The 19,777-nt window shown below is 66.3% G+C and overlaps 1 protein-coding gene across 4 annotated transcripts; it reads left to right on the top strand.

Moving 5' to 3' along the window:
• Positions 1–5,119: 5,119 nt before the first annotated feature.
• Positions 5,120–18,615, top strand: FGFRL1 (fibroblast growth factor receptor like 1). Of its 4 annotated transcripts, XR_009450275.1 has the most exons (8): positions 5,592–5,723; positions 5,883–5,975; positions 14,910–15,182; positions 16,255–16,335; positions 16,423–16,704; positions 16,773–17,126; positions 17,223–17,837; positions 17,940–18,615. XR_009450275.1 is itself a non-coding variant. In XM_059677890.1 (7 exons), exons 2-7 carry the CDS (start codon positions 5,897–5,899, stop codon positions 17,675–17,677), a joined length of 1,524 nt encoding a protein of 507 aa, XP_059533873.1. In that variant the 5' UTR covers positions 5,120–5,290; positions 5,883–5,896; the 3' UTR covers positions 17,678–18,615. The 4 variants fall into 4 exon arrangements, 3 of the variants coding, with proteins under 3 accessions (XP_059533873.1, XP_059533864.1, XP_059533850.1); XM_059677890.1 differs by lacking the exon at positions 5,592–5,723 and adding an exon at positions 5,120–5,290 and having other exon boundaries at positions 17,223–18,615; XM_059677881.1 differs by lacking the exon at positions 5,592–5,723 and adding an exon at positions 5,120–5,418 and having other exon boundaries at positions 17,223–18,615.
• The last annotated feature ends 1,162 nt before the right edge of the window (positions 18,616–19,777 follow it).

Here is a 19,777-nt window from a genome sequence, read left to right as displayed (position 1 = left end):
TGGTTTTCCTATTTCCTTGATTTCTAATGTGACCTTTACTGTTTCCCTTCGGTTTCCGTTGGGTTTTGTCTGTTCTCATTTTTCTCGTTCCTTTGGATGGACGCTGAGGCCGCAGACTTGAGCCCCGCCCCCCCCCCCCCCCCCCAGAGGTGCTGAGTTACCGAGTTCTCTCCAGGTGCCGCCTTACCTGCGGGCCCCAGGTTTGCATATGCTGCCTTCTCATTTCCATTCAGTTTGAAATAATGTTTAATTTCCCTTTTGGCTTCTTCTTCTGTACGTGGGAGATTAAGAAGGGGATTATTTGGTTTGCAAATACTTGAGGACTTTCCAGACACCCTTCTGTTAGTGATTTCTACTGTCACTCCGACGTGGTCAGAGAACGTTCTTCGAGCTGCTCAAACTATGTTCAATATATTGAGTCGCGTGGCCCAGGAAAGGCTGGCCTGTTCTGGGACATCCACGAGGCCACGCCAGTACGTTCCTAGGGACTCTCTGTCCTCTCAGGGGTTTGAAATCTCGAGGGTGACTGTGGATTCACCCATTTGTCCTCATCAGCTTGGCTTCCCAGGTTCGGGTGCCTGTGGTTAGGGTCGTTCTGTCCTGAGGGTTTGAAACGATCCTGTTTCTCCCTGGGACGACTCTGGCCCCGAGACCCGCGCTGCCCGCTGCCCCCCACACTGGGCTGTCTCTAATGAGCGCCTCCGCGGTCGGTCCTCCCGTCCCCACGTCGGCCGGCGTGCGTGCAGGTGGCCGTGTGTCTGCGCAGGCGGCTCCGCGCTGAAGTCCGCTCTCCTGCCCAATCTGGGAGCCCCTGCCTGTGGGTCTCTCCCGCTGTCGGCCTCGCTCACACCGAGTGTGGTGATTGGTATGTTTGGGGTGAAATCTCCCATCCTGATGCGTACCTTTCATCGGTCTCACCTGTTCTTTCCCCCTCTTTTTCTACTTTTTTTTGATTATTTATTTATTTATTATTATTATTGTTTTTTACTGATTTCAGAGAGGAAGGAAGGGACCCCACTGGGGATCGAGCCCACCCCCCGGGCGTGTGCCCTTGACCGGAATCGAACCTGAGACCCTTCGGTCCGCAGGCGGACGCTCTCTCTATCCACTGAGCCAACCGGCGAGGGCTGGATTATTATTTTAAAAAAAATACTCCGTATGTCTCCTTGGCTGCTCGTTAGCTGCAATCCCTCGTTAGGCACGTCAGCAGGGGCTTCGGAAGTGAGCACCGGACGTTGTGAGCTGGTCCGTGCCGGCTGCGAGGTGACAGGCCTGTGGCACCTCACAGCTCTGCGTCCTGCTCCCCACCCGTCTGCGCTCCGGGCCACACGTTTCACTTTTTTATATCAGACCAACCACGTCGATGTTGTTTTTGCTTCCAGCAGTCGATCATGTTCTTCGGGGTTGAAATAGGAAAAACAGGTGTCTTCCGTTTAAGGCACAGAGAAGAGGAACCCCTCCTATCCAGGGAGTTCTCTTTTTATTTTATTTTTTAAAATCCTTACCCGAGGATGTGTTTCTACTGATTTCAGAGAGAGGGTAAGGGAGACAGAGAGAGGAACATCCATCAGTTGCCTCCCAGGAACAGAACCCACAACTGTTGTGTGTGTGTGTGTGTGTGTTTTGGTGTATGGGACGACGCTCCAGCCAACTGAGCCACCAGGCCAGGATAACAAGAAAAACATTTTAAAAAATATGTTTTTATTGATTTCAGAGAGAGCAAGGAAGAGGGAGAGAGAGAGAAACATGAATGATGAGAGAGACTCATGGATCGGCTGCCTCCTGCACGCCCCCTACTGGGGATGGAGCCCGCAACCATGTGCCCTGACCAGGAATCAAACTGTGACCTCATGGTTCCTGGGTCAAGGCTCAACCACTGAGCAACCCAAGCCGGGCCCAAATGATCCTTCTGCTAGTAGAGAACAGAGCTTGACTGGGCTTCTTTTTTTTCAGTACAGCGGGGCCTTGACTTACGAGTTTAATTCGTTCCGTGACGGAGCTCGGAACTCAGATTACTCGTATGTCAAATCATAAAGTGGACGAGTGAGACGCGTGATGCGGGGCTGATGTTGTGGCGTTCACTGTGACGTTCGCTGCGCCAACTAGCGGTGGGGTACCTGAAGCTGGCTCGTAACCCGAATCTTAGCTCGCAACTCAAAGCAAAAAATCGGCCAAGACGGCTCGTACCTCGAAAAACTCATTAGTCGGGACACTCGTAAGTCAAGGCCCCACTGTATTTTAAAGCTGTCGCTCGGCTTGCGTCGTGTTCATGCGACAAGACATCACCAAAGCTCCCCTTTCGTTGTTCCCGCGTACAAAATGTTTCTTTTTGCCTCGGGACACTGTCGCACTATTATGTCTGTAGGTGTTTTTCAGCATTTTGGGAGAGGTGCCGTGGTGTGGTTTTTTTCGCTTCTTGTGCTTACATTTTGTCGAGCTTTTGCGAACTGTGGGGCTTATGTTTTCCATTACATTTGGAAAGATTCTGGTCATTTTTTTCTTAAAATAGTTTTTTTTAAAAAATATTTTTATTGATTTCAAAGAGGAAGGGAGAAGGAGAAAGATAGACACATCAATGATGAGAGAGGATCATGGATCGGCTGCCTCCTGCACGCCCCCTGCTGGGAACGGAGCCCACAGCCCGGCATGTGCCCCGATGGGCACCGGAAGCCCGTACCCAGCCAGTTTCAATTCCCTGCCAAGCACCGTCCACTCTGTGTGCTGCTCATCAGGACCCACACCTGCTGCAACGACGCCATCTCTGTGAGGGCTGGGCCCCGTCCTCCAGACTGCACCCCACGTCTCGAGCTCTGGACGGAGCCTGGCACAGAGCCTGGCACAGAGCCTGGCACGTCATGGCTGAATGAGGACCCTACGACAGGCACATTAATGCGTCCAGGGGCTCACCTGTGCCGGGCAGGAGAGACGGAAACCCCGTAGTCCTCCTGAGAATCCTGGGGGTGGCATTGCCCAGGTGGGGCTGAGACCAGAGCTTAGCTAGTTGCCCTGAGCCTCAGTGTAAAAGGGGCGAGATTTGAACGGGCTCCTCATTCCGGACAGTTGTCACGAAGGGACATTGGAGCCTGCTGGTCGCAGGGCTTCCCACAGGAAGCGGCCTGGGCGTGGGCCTGGGGAGCCTGCGGGGACTGCCTGGTCAGAGCTGGAACGGCCCGGGACGGGGAGCCGCCTGGCCCCGCGCCTCCGCCAGGGGGCAGCGTGTCACTGCCAGGGACAGCCCTTCCCGCTCACACCCACCCCGCCCGCCCGGCAGCCACCGCACCTGGGCTGCCACCCCACGTGGCCCGCTCACCTGCTGTGCCCCCCTCCACCCACTTCCTGTTCCGACCTCCCCCTCCTTCAGAGCCGCATTCCCACACACCTGCCCTGGGCAGCCCGCACACCTGTGAGCTCTTCACGGTCGGTCGGTGGTGTCTCCTTCGGACTGGCCTGGGACCTCCCCACCCACAGGCCAGCTTGTCTCAGAGCCACTGCGCAGCCTCGGGTCCTGGGGGGCCCTGGACGTGGTCCTGGCTCCCTCCCACCTGCCTGCTCAGGCCGGCCACACGGTGCAGGCAGGAGAGGAGTGGCCGGCTCCTCGCCACCATCCGGGGTGCTCACGCCGGCCCAGAGAAAGGATTTAAGGACCTGTCTTCTATTTTCTTTTTAAAAAATATATACTTATTGATGTCAGAGAGGAAGGGAGAGGGAGAGAGAGCTAGAAACATCAGTGATGAGAGAGAACCATTGATCAGCTGCCTCCTGCACGCCCCCTACTGCAGATCGAGCCTGCAATCCAGGCACGTGCCCTTGACCGGAATCGAACCCGGGACCCTTCGGTCCTCAGGCCGAAGCTCTAACCTGCCATTCACTGGCTGTGGGAGGGCGGGCAGCCTGGGCCCTGACCCTGAGAGCTAGACCCCACCCCGAGCTGGCCTCTGCCCTGGGGGTCCTGGCCTGTAGGCCTCTGCAGTCCCAGCCTTCTCTGAAGGCTTCCGGGAAGAGGGGGCTCCTGGGAGGAAAGAGACACTGGCAGGGACCCCAAGGGAACAGCACGGGCAGAGGGCCTGTGGGGTCGGAGAGGGTGCTGCAGGGGGGGGGGGGCGGGGGGCGAGGCAGCTGTCACCTGGGAGAGATGGACAGGACCCAGGCATCCAGGGCCTCAAAGGTCATGGGGTTTGTGCTGTGGGCATTGGTGAGCCACAACCCAGTAAGGGCTGTATTTAAAAAGGGTTTTCCATTCCAGCGACAGTGGGAGGGAAGCCAGGGGAGCCTGGCCCAGTAGTTCAGGCAGAGAGGGGGGGCGGGTGATGGGAGCCAGTTGCACAGGGCACTGCGCAGGGGACGGGCCGCCGGGCCGTGTGGATGGCCGGCCTGCACGGCTGGGGGACTGCGGGTAAATCGCATGCCCTCTCTGTGCCGGCGTCGGTCCACCTGCACCAGCGACAGACACGCCTGCCTGCGGGACGGAAGGAGGCGGGCGTGGTGTCCTGTTATCATTCGCGTCCTTGTTTGTTCTCAGTAGCGGGTGAGAGACCAGACGCCTGAGGTGGGAACACACCTGCCCTCGGCCAAAGGCGCCAGGTGAGCCTGGGGCCCGCTTCCCGGAGACCTGCCCCCTCCGGCAGCCGCTTGGGGCCGGAGCGGGTTGGGTCACCCCTCTGCTCCCAGCAGCCCCGGGAAACGCGGGCCTCAAGGCCAAGGAGCGCCTGGGCCACCCAGTCTGCCGCTCCTGGGCGCCCGATGGGACTGGCCCGAGGTCGGCTCTGGGGTCCTGGAGAGCGGGGTGCACGGGGGTTGGGGCCTCTGGTCCGGTCGTGGTGGTGCAGGTGCGGGGTGGGCGCAGGGCACCTGGCGGTAAGCGGAGCCTGGTGGGGGCGGGGCCGGGGGCCGGGCCGAACGGGGCGGGGCCGCACCCGCGGGGTGGAGGGAGACGCCCCGCCCGCGGGCCGCCCGCAGCGCAAGGGTTAAGCCCCCGGGCCCGGCGGGCGGGGCGAGCGCGCGCGCAGATTGGTGGAAAGTTCGGGCGGGGGCGGGGCGAGGGGCGGGGCGGACGGGCCGCGGCGCGCCGATTGGCGGGAAGTTGGGAGGGGGCGGGGCGCGCGGCGGGCTCGGCGCTCGCTCCGGGAGAGTTGACAAAGCCCCGCAGGGAAGGACGCCTCGCGGCGCGCCGCCCGGGCCCCTCGCCCCGCCGCCCCGGGACCCCGGCGCCGCCCCCGGCCCCGGACGCCACCGAGCCGCCCGGCCCGCCCCGACTCCGGCCCCGGCTCCGGCCCGAGCCGCCCGCGCCCAGGTAGCGCCGCGCCGTCCCGAGGCCGGGCCCGGGGGCGCGGGGCGGCGGGTGCGGCGCCCGGGGCGGCGATGACCGCGCAGCGCGCCCCGCGGGCCCGGCCCTGAGCCCGCCGCCCTGAGCCCCGCGAGGTGAGCTCCTGCGCGCGCCCGCGGCCCGGGACCCCGGGGGGCCGAGCGGGAGGGTCGGTCCGGGGTGCGGGGCGCAGGCCCGGGGGTCCGGGTCCCGGGTCCGGGTCCGCCGGGCACGCGCCGCCGCCGCTCCCGCCCCCGGGGTCCTGCGCGCCCCGCCCCCCGGCACCCCACGTGGCCCCCCAGCGCCAATTTGTCCGCTAATGGCGCAGGCGGTGGCCGCGGGGCCGCCGGCGCTGCGTGTCCCGCGGGCAGGCCCGGGCTCCCCGCGCCGGGAATGCAGACGGGCTGGAGGGCGGCGGGAGGTAATTAGCGTGAGCCCTTTGTCTGCTTTGATACCCGCGGTCTCCCCGCCGCCGCCGCCCGGAGCCCCGGCCGCACCCGACCCCGCGGCCCCGGCCCGAGGCCGGAGGGGCGACCCCCACCCGCGCCAGTGACCGCCCCCTCCCGCCCCGCGCTCCCAGGTCCGGAGGCCGCGATGACGCCGAGCCCCGCGCTGCTGCTGCTGCTGCCGCCGCTGCTGCTGGGGGCCCTCCGGCCGGCCGCCGCCGCCCGAGGTGAGTCCTGGCGCCCGGCCCGGCGCCCCGGCCTCCGCCAGCGCCGCCCCTTTCCCTCCGGCCCTCAACTCTGCCCCAGTGCCCGCCTGGCGCGTGCCTGCGCCCCGCCCCTGCCGGCTGCGCTCCGGTCCCTCACCCGCAGGCCCAAGCTCACCGGTAGGGTGTCCCCATTCACCCCTGGGGCACCCCAACGTTCCCAAGGTGCCCCTCAGTTCACCTGCAGGGCACCCCAGGTAACCCACAGGGTGCACCCTCAGCCTACCCTTCAGGTCCCCCCAGGTTATCCACAGGGTACCCCCAGCTCACACCAGGAACCCCACTCCCCATTGGGATCCCCAGCTCACCCATTGGGACCCCACGGGGCCCTTCTTACCCGCAGGGCACCCCCAGCTCGGCCCAGGGGCCTCACCTTGCTGGCAGGGTGGGCTCTGGCCCCAGCTCCCCTCAGGACACGTGCCTGCCATTGAGGGCAGCTGGTCACCTTGGATTCTTGGAGGGTGAGGTGTTTGGCCACAGTGGACTCTCTTAGCTCCCCAGGGACCTGCAGAGATCCCCATGGTGGCCAGGGTCCAGTGTGCGGACAGGGGGGACATTCTTGGTGTCTGGGACGCGTGACCCAGCCCTAGCCCTGGGCCTGTCCACCCTTAAGTACAGACCCTGCGGTTGCCGCACTGTGAGGGGGTGGTGCCCGCTCACGGCAGACCCCAAGGCCTACCTGCTTCGGGCTGCACTCTGCTGTCCGCCTGCGCCACACCAGGGCTGGGTGTGTGCTCACCCACCTGATGTCCGAGTGGGCAGGCCTGGTGTGCGCCCGAGGGACCCTGCCCCCGCCCCCCGGCCCCGGTCCTGGCGAGCGGGGACATCCTCGGCCGGTAGGCAATGGGTGATGAGTGCCCGCGGACTCTTGCCCGCCATGGTCAGTGCTGGCCTCCGCTCAGCTAGGCGGGACCTTTGGGTGTGCTGACCACTCAGGATCGGCCCTGCCCCATCCGCCAGTCCTCTGAGACTTTGAACCCCTCCCCTGCTACCCAGCGGGCGCACCGAGCCCAACGTGGCCTTATATGGCCGCGTTCGGGTGTTGGGTGGCGGGCGGCGGCCCAGGTGGGCCTCATGCCATGGTACCCCCCCTCTCCGCCCTCCTGGCTGGGCACTGGCCGGCTGGCTTGAGGGTGGGGGCTGCTGGCTGGGCTGGGCAGTGTCCTGGGTACAACGGGCACTCAGGTCATCTTCAGCAAGGCCCTCCTGGCAGCGGGCGGCCAGGCTCTGATCTTCTTTTATCTGCTTGGACCCCCCCACCCCCCCATCCTCGCATCTGCCTGTCCCCTTGCCACTTGGTCAGGGAGGCTGAGGCGCCTGTCCTGGCCTGGTCATTGGCTGGCCTCGAGGCGGAGTGGGCGATGGCGGTCGGCAGTGGACGGCCGTGGGCAGCGGGGCCTGAGTCGGCGCCCCTCAGTCTTGGCCTTGGCTGCGCCTGGTATCCAGCCCAGCCCAGGCCTGGCTCGGGGCAGTGGGAGCCGGGGGCCGCCGTCCAAGGGCAGGGCCTCTGTGGTTTTGGGTGGGGGCGGGGGCTCTCTCCCTGAACTGCGCTGGCTTCTGGGGCCTGGACTGGAGGCGCTTCCCCCTTCCCGGGCGAGCGGGCGCGTGGGCTCCTCGGCCGGGGGACCCGGGCGCGGGGCGCTGGCTGGCGTGGCTCTGACAGCCGTTGGCCCGCGCTGTCACAATGTCTGGAATCGCACATCTCTGGAGTCGGATCGTATTTTTAAAGTTCCCCTTTCCCCAAAGTTTCACAATCTTGGTGGGTTTGTCTAAAACATTTTTTGTTGTTTTTTCCCCCACATTTGAGAAAAGAGAGGCTTTGGCTTTCTCCGCGTCCGTTTTGTTTCTCACAGCGGGAGCTAGAGAGGCTCGGCGCGAAACACGCTTCACAAGTGACTTTGGGAGCCGTTGTTTCGGGGTTTTCTGGGAAGCGCCCCGTCTGAACTTCTCCCAGGTCGGCACAGCCGTCCAGCCCCGAGGCCGGCCGTGCCCCAGACCCAGCCAGCTTGCCCCGGGTGAACGCAGCCGCGATCCCAGAAGACTGGGTGCTGGCCGGCACGCGGGTGCCCCGACCCCACGGGGAGGCCGGTCTCGGGGGCCGCCGGGGTCTGTGGTGTGTGACTCAGCAGGAAGGTGTGTGGTTGTCAGGATGGCTGTGGTGGGGCACGGGGCTCTGGCCCGGCTGCCGGGGGTGGGGGGGGAGTGGGGGGCGGGGGCGGCGGCCTCCTGCCTCCCAGCCCCGCTGCAGCGGCCAGCCAGAGTGGTGGGGCTGAGGGGCTGAGGTGGGTGCGGGAGCCAGGCCCGGGCCTTGCCAGGTGGGGTGCGGGCCAGCTGCCTCCTGTCCTCGGCCCCACTCCTGGAAGGGAGAATAAATCATGCTCCTGGGTGGGTGGGGAGGAGGGAGCTGTGAACAAAGTCGCCTTTGGCTGGGCTGGACACACTGGCTCCTTCTCCATTGTGCGGGATCAATGGCCGCGGCTCCTGCCCGCACCTCGGCCCCAACCAGGGAAATGTTGGGTTTCCCCAGCAGCGGCCCCAGCCTGTGGCCGGCCCAGGACCGGGCTCAGCACTGCTGACCAACGGGGGGTGGGTGTGGGGTGTGACCCCGCAGGCTGGAGCGCTGGCCGCTGGCTCCCTACCCTCCGTGAGCGTCCTCCTTGGCTCATGCTGTGCTTCACCTGGCGTGTCCCAGTGTCGGCCTCGCTGGGCAGGTCTCAGCGTGGAGGGCGGGCGCCCAGGTCTCCAAATCCCACGACACCCTTTCCAGTGCTGCGACCCCCTCGCACCATCTCCTTTCCTAGGCGTGGCCCCTGGGTGCTCCTGGCCAAGCCTGGGGGGCCCGCCCGGCTGCCGTGTGGGCCTGTCCTGGGCCCACAGTCCAGAGGAAGGTGGGTGGGGAAGAGGAGAGGCTGGGCGTCACAGGACAGGAGAGGACAGGCTTCCCGGGGGGGGTCTCTGACCGGGGGGCGGTTCACCTTGGCCGGGTGGACACCAGGGTATGTGGGTGCCTGGGTGTAGATGAGCTGGGGGCTGTGCGTGGGGACAGGCCAGGTTGGGGCTGGGAGGCTGGCTGGCTGAGGGGGTTCAGGGAGGGGGCTGCAGGGAGTGTCCGGGGGCTTTCCCACCTGTCCCCAGCCCCCTGTCCCGAATAAGGAGTCCACACTGGGCGGCTAGGGCAGGACTGGAGCTGGGCAGGTCTAGCTAGGCCCTGCACACCCTCACCACACAGACTGCCTGCCAAGGGGGCAGCCGGCATGGGCGGGCGGGGCTGCCAGGGCCTGTGCCCAGGGCGGGAGGCAGGGAGGGCGCTCCTGCGTCAGGGCGGCTGAACCCAGGCTTCCCATCCTGCTGGAAACAATTGCTTTTCCTCCTGCCAGGCTAGTTCATTTCGCGAGAGACCGACACGAGCTGAGTGCCCAGGAGGGACTTTAGGGCCGGTGGCAGGGGCGGAGGAGGGCTCTGCCGCGTCCTGGCCTCAGACCCGGGCGGTGACCCCTCTCGCCCCCGCAGCGCTGAGCCCAGCAGAGCCGACACACAGCGTGTCCTCGTCTGGGCTCTCGCCGCGGCCTGCCCTGCCCTGTGGGACTGCGGGGCAGGCCTTGACCTGGCGTGCTCTCCTTGAGCTGGTGGCCCCGCCTCAGGCCGGCCCTGAGGAGCCTGCTGGGCCGTGGTGCGGGAGCCGGCACAGGTGGCGCGAGGGGCCCTCTGGCCTGGAGGTGCCCAGTGCCAGTGCTGGTGGGCTGGGCTGTCCCGGGTGCAGAGCAGAGCATCGTTTCTGCCCAGAGCCCGCCCTCTGGCCCGGTTCCAGGCCCTTACCACGTCCCGGCTGGCACGGGGCTCAGGTGGGCAGAGTCCAGGCTGGCGTCCGAGGGAGGCCCCAGCGGAAAGAGCCCCTGGGTTCCTTGTCAGCTGGGGTGGGACCCGAGGTCTAGGCGAGTGGAGTTTGTGACCTGCCGTGTGGAGGGGGCACCTTGGAGCCCGGTGGACCTGGGCATGGGGCGGAGCTGCCAGTGTGCGGCTGAGGCCCTGGCTGGGCACCTGGCAGGGAGGCGGATGGGCCCTGGTCACCGCCGGCTGCTGGCAGTTTAGGGGGGGCTCCCCCAGGGCAGTGGCACCATCGGGGTGACATTCTGTGCCTCCTGGGACTTCCTGTGGTCAGGGTTCCGCTGACCGACCCCCTGAGGACTGCAGGGAAGGAAGCAGACCTATCGGCTCTCCTGGGGCCCCGCTCGGCAGGAGGGGGGACTGGACGCTCCAGCCAGCTCGCTCGCTCAGTGGGTCAGGCTGTCCCTTTGCCCCGCCTAGAATGGCCTGGTTTCTGGGGCAACCACCTGTCCTGCGGGTCCTACCAGTTCCACCGCAGATCCTGTGGGTCCAGCCCCGGGGGCCGCCCAGGGACTGGGAGCCCATGTGTGTGTGCGTGTGTGTGTGTGTGTGTGTGTGTGTGTGTGTGTGTGTGTGTGTGGTATCTGACCAGCTCGGGGCCTGGTTGTCCCCTGTGCCCCCTTCTGTGGGCATCTCTGTCCCTCCCTGACATCTCGCCTTCTTGGGGAGGGGGCTGGCCCTGGGGGCGTGTGTGCGGGCCTCCCCGGCTCGGCTCTGCCAGCGCTCTCACTGGGGTGAGGACGTGAGTACCCCGCCCTCCTGGAGCATGCCCACCTGCCCCCCCCCCCCACCAGGTCCCACCACGCTGTCCCCAGGCCACTTAGTTCCTCCAGGAGGGGTGGGCCCAGCAGGTCAGCGGCTCCGGTGGCGCCTTCACCCCATGGTGGTCCCTGCATGAGGGGCCTGATGCCCACCCACCCCTGGCCAGAGAATTCTTTCCAGGCCAGACATTTCTGGGGCTTTGCAGGGCTTGCTGGGGACAGAGCTGGCCCTGATGAGCTGGCCTGGTGGTCCCTGGACACTCTCACTCCCATCTTGTCTGCGGCCACCAGCGGGGGTAACCGACTAGAGCAGGGGTGGGCAAACTTTTTGACTCGAGGGCCACAATGGTTCTTAAACTGGACCGGAGGCCGGAACAAAAGCATGGATGGAGCGTTTGTGTGAACTAATATAAATTCAAAGTAAACATCATTACATAAAAGGGTACGGTCTTTTTTTTCAATAGTTTTATTCATTTCAAGCGGGCCAGCCGGCGGGCCGTCGTTTGCCCACGGCTGGACTAGGGGGAGGGTGTGGGGCGAGGCCTGAGCCGTGCACTTGCCACCCTGCGGGGCCTGGCCCAGCCCCTCCTGGAGGGAGCGCCTGGTCAGTAGGTCAGGCCCACAGGCTGCCCTGGGCAGTAGGGAGGGGACAGGCCCCTGATGGATGTGCCCAGGCCACCCCAAAAAGGGGTGTGGGAGCCCTGGAGGAGGGGTGGGTGTCAGAAGGTCACCGGGTGGGGCGTCAGAGTGGACGCCCTGGGGTCAGCGAGGTGTGGTGCTGGCCAGGGCGGTGGATGGAGGCTGATGGTGGCTGCAGCGGGTCCTGTCCCCACCCCTGCTTCTTGGGCCACCTCGCTGCCCAGCCAGTGCCCTGCCCCTCTGCCCTGCCCGGGCCCTTTCTGGGCTTACAGAGGGGCCTTGCTTTACTAAACCCGGCCAGGCAGCTGGGCCTGGGTCTCAGGTGCGAGCGGTGAGTTTTGTCCCTTGGGGCGGGTCTGCATCCCGTGTGTGTGTGTGTGTGTGTGTGTGTGTGTGTGTGTTTGCGCGCGTGTGCCTGCACACCTGGGGGCTGAGGGCAGAGCAGGCATTCAGGGACAGCATGGGTCTAGCCCAGTGGTTGGCAAACTCATTAGTCAACAGAGCCAAATATCAACAGTACAACAATTGAAATCTCTTTTGAGAGCCAAGTTTTTTGAACTTAAACTCTATAGGTAGGTACATTGTTATTAACTTAATTAGGGTACTCCTAAGGCTTAGGAAGAGCCACACTCAAGGGGCCAAAGAGCCGCATGTGGCTCGCGAGCCGCAGTTTGCCGACCACGGGCCTAGGGGCAGCTGTATGTCTGAGGACATCATGCGTGTCCGGGGCAGCGTCTGTGTGACGGTGTGACAGGTCTGTGTGCACCTGGGCTCCGGGGAGCAGCTGGGAAGCCTGGTGTCGGCTGGTTGCTGCCCGCTGGCCCCTCCTGGCACCCCTGTTCCTGCCGAGTTCCCACAGCAGGGTGGGGGTGGGGGTGGGGGGGGGAGAGAGAGGGCAGCAGCTCCCTCCCTTGCCCCAGGCCCTGCTTACCCCATGGCTGCATCGGTCCTGCCTGTGCCCGGACCTTCCCAGGCTGTGGCTTAGGCTGCGGGCAGGGCTGGGGGCTTCCTGGAGGGGGTGCCCACAGGGGAGGGCTGGGGGGGGTGCCCTGCCTGGGAGCCACGGGCTGGCCTCGGCACGCCACACCCGCCGGGCCCTCGGGCTTCGGCCCCTGCCTCAGTTTCCGTGGCCGAGGGGTTGGACACCCTGCCCAGGTGGCACAATGGGCGCTGTGTTTCCCAGGCTAAATATAGAGCCGCAGCAGCCACGCCGACGGCCAGAATTCCCAGGAATCTGCCGGGGGAGGGCTTTCCTCCCGTGGCCAGCCGCCCGCCTGCCTGCGGGGTCTCAGCGAGGCTGGTGTGGGGGTTGCCCCGGGCCTTGCCTGGCCTTGGGTCCAGCAGGGGTGGGGCGGGCTGGCCGCAGGGGCAGGGGGAGGGCTGTTTGCTTTAGGATAAGGCTGGCTCCAGCCCGCCTGTCCCCCAGCACCGCTCAGGGCTGTGCCGGGGCCACACTTCCTGCGTCTGCAGGCGCCTGGCTCTGTCTCTCTGCAGTGACGGGGGGCATCCTGACTCCCCGTCCGCACGAATCAGCGGCTGTGGCCCCTGTAGACACCCCCACTGCTCCAGCGCCTCTGCCCAGGGTGGGGTGGGCCTTGAGGGGCCCCCCACAGGCAGCTCCGTCCTTTCTGTGCCCGGAGCAGGCTCCTTCGGGGAACTGGGGTGCCCTCAGGGAGTGCTGGGACAGGCGAACCCCTCAGGCCTGGCACTGCCCCCCTCCCCTGCACTGGGACAGTTAGTGGCTCTGTGCGAGCCCAGGTGGCAGCCCTGGAGGCCCCGGGCAGGCTGGCGGGGACCCTCTGCCCTGCAGTCGGGAGGCCCTGTGCGTGGTAGAATTTCAGGCGTGACAGGTGGCGGACAGGGTCTGCCTGGGAACGAGCCGGACCTTGTCTGTGGGTCCTCAGGAGGGGCCGGGGGTGGGCTGCAGACAGCTCAGTCATTAGGGAAAGGTGGGTCTCCGGCCCCTGACCCTCTGCTTTCGTCCCTTGGGGGATGGGTGGGAGCGGATGAGGAGGGGCTGGCGGGGAGCGCAGCGGCCTGGGGGCGAGGCGCACAGTCTAGGAGCCACGCGGTGGGTGGGAGGGACCCGAGTGGAGGCAGGACGGGGTGGGCTTGGCGGAGTGGGGTGAGCCAGGCAGGGTGAGGGCGCGGGGGGACTGGGAGGAGTCCCTCCCCACTGGGAGCCCAGAGACCCTGAGCCCTGCCTGAGCTGTCAGTTCCCTCTACTTACTGTTTTTTAAATCCTCACTTGGGGATATTTTTCCATTGATTTTTAGAGGGTGGAAGGGAGAGGGAGAGACAGAGAGAAACACCGATGTGAGAGACACATCGACCGGTTGCCTCCTGCACACGCCCCGGCCAGGGCTGGGAGCCTGCAACTGAGGAAGGTGCCCTTGACCGGAGTCGAACCCGAGAGCCTTCGGTCTGCGGGCCAACGCTCTATCCACTGAGCCACACCGGCCAGGGCCCCTCTATTTACGTGGGGATGGCGCCTACCCCTCCCTCAGCCCCAGATGAGTGGTGAGGGCTCAGTGCTCTGGGAGGTCCCAGGAGGGGGGCGATGACGAGGGAGAAGCTGCCGCTTGAGTGTCTGACGGCCCGACGTAGCCAGCTGGTAGCTGCCTGTGGGAGGAATACTGGCTGGTTATTGGAAACACATGCACCGCAGGCCCGTCCGACAGCGTCTCGGGCTCCACCACCTCCCGGCACCCCCGTGAGGCCAGGACACGGGACATGGCCATGGCGGGTGCTCGCGTGGTCCTGGGAGCCGGGAAGGGCAGCTGGGTGCCCGGGGCTGCCTCCTCAGGGCGGGGGGCATAGTGAGCGGGGCGACTGCGTGAGAGCCCAGCACCACGGGGCCACCCACGCACAGGAGCGGTACCGCCCCAGGCTCGGACCTCGGCCACATGCCGGGGGCGGCCCCTGTCCTTCCTGACCCCTGCAGTGTCCTTCCCAGCCAGCCGGTCACTCGGTCCCCTCCAGGCCTGGTCGCCCACTGCCCCTGCACTTGACTCAGAGGCCCCGAGGCTGGACCCAGCAGGTGGGGGCGGGGGGGGGCCTGCCTGGTGGTGCGGGCGCCACAGCCTCAGCCTGGAAGGTGGGCTTCTACCGTGGTCAGCAGCAGGCACAGACCGCCAGCCGGGCAGGAGCCCTGCACCCGGGCCAACGTGCCCAGCCCTGGCCCTGTGACCCCAGGGCCCGGGTTCGGCTGCGTGTTGGGTGTGGCCGGCAGCAGGGAGGCCCTGGCCCAGGCGATGGGGTCCAGCACACACAGAAACGGGCCCCTGGGCGCGGGCACGGTGCACACTCAGATGCTTGGTGTGCCTGCGGGGTCGCCAGGGGGGCCCGCTCTCCCGTGGACATGCGTCCGGGGAGCTGCTCCACCCCGCGGGTTCCTGCGTCTGCAGTGGCCCGTGGTTGGCGCTCAGCGGCTGTGGGCCCGGGTGGGTGCTGGCCACGGCCTGGGAGGAGGGTCCTGACCTCGGCCCCCAGATCTGTGCTGGGCAGGAGTCTCGGGGCGGCGTCGGGGTGGGGACCCTCCGGGACAGCCCCTCCCCGGGCTCTCAGTGCCCACACCCCCAGCCCCCTGACGAGGCCTCCGACCCGCCCGCAGGCCCCCCGAGGATGGCCGACAAGGTGGTCCCCCGGCAGGTGGCCCGGCTGGGCCGCACCGTCCGGCTGCAGTGCCCCGTGGAGGGAGACCCGCCGCCGCTGACCATGTGGACCAAGGACGGCCGCACGATCCACGGCGGCTGGAGCCGGTTCCGCGTGCTGCCCCAGGGCCTGCGGGTGAAGGCGGTGGAGCGGGAGGACGCGGGCGCCTACGTGTGCAAGGCCACCAACGGCTTCGGCAGCCTCAGCGTCAACTACACCCTCATCGTCATGGGTCAGTGGGGCCGGTCCGGGGAGGGGCACGGGCTGAGTCCCCTCCCCCGGGCCCCCCCACCCCGTCGGCCTGAGCCGGGCCCCTGCCCCCGGAGTCCAGTCCCTCTTCTGAGCCCAGGATGGGCCTGACCTCCGTCACCACCCCAGCCCGGGCCCCTTCTCCTCGGGCCCACCCCTCAGGGATCCTGCCTCCCCAGGGGTCCTGCCGCCGGAGCCGGGGCAGCAGGGCCAGCGGGAGTGGCTGCTGGTGCCCGGATGGTGGTCCCACTGAAGGGCGTGCGGGCGGGCTGGTGGCCTGGGTGTCGGCATTGACTTTGAGGCTCTGGTTTCGGAGTTCAGAGGGGCCGCTGGAGCCAAGAACCTTCTGTTCTCTCCTGCCCTGGGGCCTGGCCGGGGCCTGGGCGTTGTCCTGGCCACACCCCGCACTCACTGCTCCGGCTCCGCCGCCAGCCCTTCCCCGTGGGCTGTGCTGCCGCCGCGTCCCCTGGGGAAGGGTCTCGGGTGTTGGGTCCCTGGGGAAGGGGTCTCCCCAGGGTGGGCCCCGCTCACAATGCAGGAGCCTGCGCCACGCTGTCCCCCGTTGGGTGCCGGGTGGGGTCCCGGTCCTGGGCTGGGGGAGGCTGTCTGGGGAGGGGGCATTCCTCAGCAAGACCCCCCCCGCGGGGCCTCCTCTGGTTGTGGAATGGGGACCCGCGGGTGCCCCCCCACGCTGTCCACTCAAGGGGAGAAGCACTGGGCGGTATGCGGGCCATGTCGCTTCCCCAGCCTGCGGCTCCTTGATGTGGGCTAGGGTTACTGCAGCTGCCGCGGGCCCGCCCCTCCCCCGGCTGCAGACCCCCCGGAGCCGGGGTGAGGGGCCAGCGCTCAGGCCCCCCCTGTGCCTGTCAGGGTCACCTGCACCCTGGGGGTGGGCTGGGCGGGCCCTGCCCAGCTGTCTCGGGACTGAGATGTGGGCGTGCCTTTTGAGAGCTTTCCCAGCTGGGCCGGACCCCGGGGCCTGGGAACCAGCCCAATCTGGGGGGGCAGTGGGAGCCCCTCTCACGTGCCCCTCTCACGTACCCCTCCCCCTGCAGAGGACACCAGCCCGGCCAGGGAGAGCCCAGGGCACGAGGGCTCCTCCGGGGGCCAGGAGGACCCAGCCAGCAATCAGTGGGGTGAGCACAGCGACGCCTTGTCCCCTCGGGTGCGGGCGGCCCCTCCAGCCGGGGCCCCCCTGACCTCACGCCCCACCCCCCCCCCAGCACGGCCCCGCTTCACGCAGCCCTCCAAGATGCGGCGCCGGGTGATCGCACGGCCCGTGGGCAGCTCCGTGCGTCTCAAGTGCGTGGCCAGCGGGCACCCGCGGCCCGACATCATGTGGATGAAGGACGACCAGGCCCTGACCCGCCCCGAGGCCAGTGAGCACCGCAAGAAGTGGACGCTGAGCCTGAAGAACTTGCGCCCCGAGGACAGCGGCAAGTACACGTGCCGCGTGTCGAACCGCGCCGGCGCCATCAACGCCACCTACAAGGTGGACGTGATCCGTGAGTACGGGGCCGGGGCCGGGGGCCGGCGGGGCCGGGGAGGCACCCACACGCCGTCTCCCCCGCAGAGCGGACGCGGTCCAAACCCGTCCTCACGGGCACGCACCCCGTGAACACCACCGTGGACTTCGGGGGCACGACCTCCTTCCAGTGCAGAGTGCGCAGCGACGTGAAGCCGGTGATCCAGTGGCTGAAGCGCGTGGAGTACGGCGCCGAGGGCCGCCACAACTCCACCATCGACGTGGGCGGCCAGAAGTTCGTGGTGCTGCCCACGGGCGACGTGTGGTCGCGGCCCGACGGCTCCTACCTCAACAAGCTGCTCATCGCCCGCGCCCGGCGGGACGACGCGGGCATGTACATCTGCCTGGGCGCCAACACCATGGGCTACAGCTTCCGCAGCGCTTTCCTCACCGTGCTGCCAGGTGCCCGCCCGCCCGCCCGCCACCGCCCGCCCGCCCGCCCCGGCCAGCCCGCGCCGCCACTCCTAACCCCGCGCCCTCCCTTGTTCTCTTCTGAAGATGCCAAGCCGCCAGGGCCCCCCGTGGCCCCCCCGTCCTCCGCCAGCAGCCTGCCGTGGCCCGTGCTCATCGGCATCCCGGCCGGCGCCGTCTTCATCCTGGGCACCGTGCTCCTGTGGCTCTGCCAGGCCAGGAGGAAGCCGTGCGCGCCCGTCCCCGCAGCCCCGGTGTCCGCACACCGTGCGCCCGGGGCCCCTCGCGACCGCGGCGGGGACAAGGACCTGCCCGTGTCGCCGGCCCTCGGCACCGCGGCCGGCCCGGGGCTGTGTGAGGAGCTCGGGGTCCCGGCGGCCCCCCAGCACCTGCTGGGCCCTGGGTCGGCTGCCGGCCCCAAGCTTTACCCCAAACTCTACACGGACGTGCACACGCACACGCATACGCACACGCACTCACACACGCACTCGCACGTGGAGGGCAAGGTCCACCAGCACCAGCACATCCACTACCAGTGCTAGGGGTGCTGCTCTGGGGGCCCCCGGCGCACAGTGGGGTGGCGGGTGCTGCGGGGGGTGGGCACCTGGAGGCCTGGCTGAGCACCGAGGCTGTGGGGGAAGGTGCACAGGTGAGGGTGCACTGGGCGCCCTGTGCGAGAAACACACACCTGGACATGTGCGCGTGCACACACAGTCACACACACACATAATCACACACACAGTCACACACACATAATCATATACACAGTCACACACACAGTCACACACACAGCCACACACACAGTCACACACACACAGTCACACACACACACACACACAGTCCACACACTGACCCTGAGGATAGGTAGGCCCCCACACAGCCTGTGCCTGCTGCTCTGCAGTGCGCACGGCGCTGGCCCTTGCAGGAAGCCCTTGGCCTGTGAGGCGGGTTTCACGGCTGCGATTGCCGCCCAGCCTGGCAGGAGATCTGAGAGGCCCCCCAGCTTAGCAAACCAAAAACCCCCACCCCTGCCCCGCCTGCCGTCCGTCCCCTGCTCGGCAGGTGGGTGGCTATTTTTGCTACCACCTGTCCTGATGTCCAGGAGTCCACCCATGGTATCCTGGGCCGGGGCGTCGGGCATAGCAGGCCCAGCCCTGTCCCAAGAGGCGGAGCCCAGCTGGGAGTGACTCTGGTCACCCCGACCTCCCTGTTGGAGAGAAGGGGCCTGATATTTATATTTAAGAAATTAAGATAATAATATTAATGGTGAAAGGAGGGCTGGGCACAGACCTGGCCTCCTGCGGCCCAGGACCCACCTGGCCTTGTGGCCGAGCTGGACGTCCCCCTGGGGCCGGGCACCCATTGCCCCCCTGCCCGAGGTGGCCCCAGACCTCTGTAATTTTATATAGAGTTTGAGCTGAAGCTTCGTATATTTAATTTATTTTGTTAAACAAGAAAATGAGCATCCTTTTTCTCTAAACTACTGTTTCTGCCTGTGTGTGCATCTCTACAGATGAGGGCACGTGTGTGTGGGCTCTCTGTACAGGTGTGTGCTTGAGTTTGTGTTCAGGTGTGTGCCTGCATCTGTACATTGTGTGTGCATGTGGGTCTGCGTCTACACTGTGTGTGTGTGTGTGTGTGTGTGTGCGCGCGCGCGCTGTGGGCCTTGTCTGTACACGTGTGTGTGCGCGCTGTGGGCCTTGTCTATACACGTGTGTGTGCATGCACTTGTGCCTTGTCTGTACCCATGTGTGTGCGTGCACTTGTGCCTGCCTGTACACGTGTGTGCGCGTGCACTTGTGCCTGTATGTACATGTGTGTGTGTGCACTTGTGCTTGTCTGTACCCATGTGTGTGCGTGCACTTGTGCTTGTCTGTACCCGTGTGCGCGCACTTGTGCCTGTCTGTACACGTGTGTGTGCATGCACGTGTGCCTGTCTGCACACACGTGTGCGCGCACTTGTGCATGTCTGTACACGTGTGTGCACACTTGTGCCTGTCTGTACACGTGTGTGTGCACTTGTGCCTGTCTGTACCCGTGTGTGCGTGCACTTGTGCCTGTCTGTACCCGTGTGTGTGCGTGCACTTGTGCCTGTCTGTACCCGTGTGTGCGTGCACTTGTGTCTGTCTGTACCCGTGTGTGCGTGCACTTGTGCCTGTGTGGGCCTGCGCCTTGGGCTCTGAGTCCCAATCCTGGGCCTGAGGTTCGGCCTGGGCCCTGGGTCTCAGGGCTCACTCAGTCCCCTGGACAGAGCCCTGCCCCAAACACGCCTCCGTGGTAGCTGCAGCCCCGACCCCTGGCCCAGTGAAGGCCCCTCTATGGGTGCAGCCCCCATGACCCCACCTTCTGGGGCTCAGCTGGCCCTCAGGTCACCGCCCTCCAGGCCCCCCTGCCTGCAGGACCTGGCAGTGCAGCAGGCCTTGTTCCCAGTGGGGCAGCTGAGGGCGGGGTCGGGGGCGCTGCAGCCTTGTGAGGGAAGGCTCTAAGAGAACCTGATTTTAGCAAAGCCGCCAGCGTGAGGCATCTGGCGGGAGGGCAAGGCCTCGCTGGTGTCCAGGGCACGGCCCGGCCAGCGCTGGGTCTCGGCTTCGCCGACAAGGACAGGCTCTGACCTGCTGGACGGGAGACCCACCGTCCTTCCC

Source organism: Myotis daubentonii, chromosome 1, assembly GCF_963259705.1.
Source record: "Myotis daubentonii chromosome 1, mMyoDau2.1, whole genome shotgun sequence".
Lineage (NCBI taxonomy): Eukaryota > Metazoa > Chordata > Mammalia > Chiroptera > Vespertilionidae > Myotis > Myotis daubentonii.
Note: the sequence above shows the minus strand (reverse complement) of the source record. Positions and strands in the feature narration are given on the sequence as shown.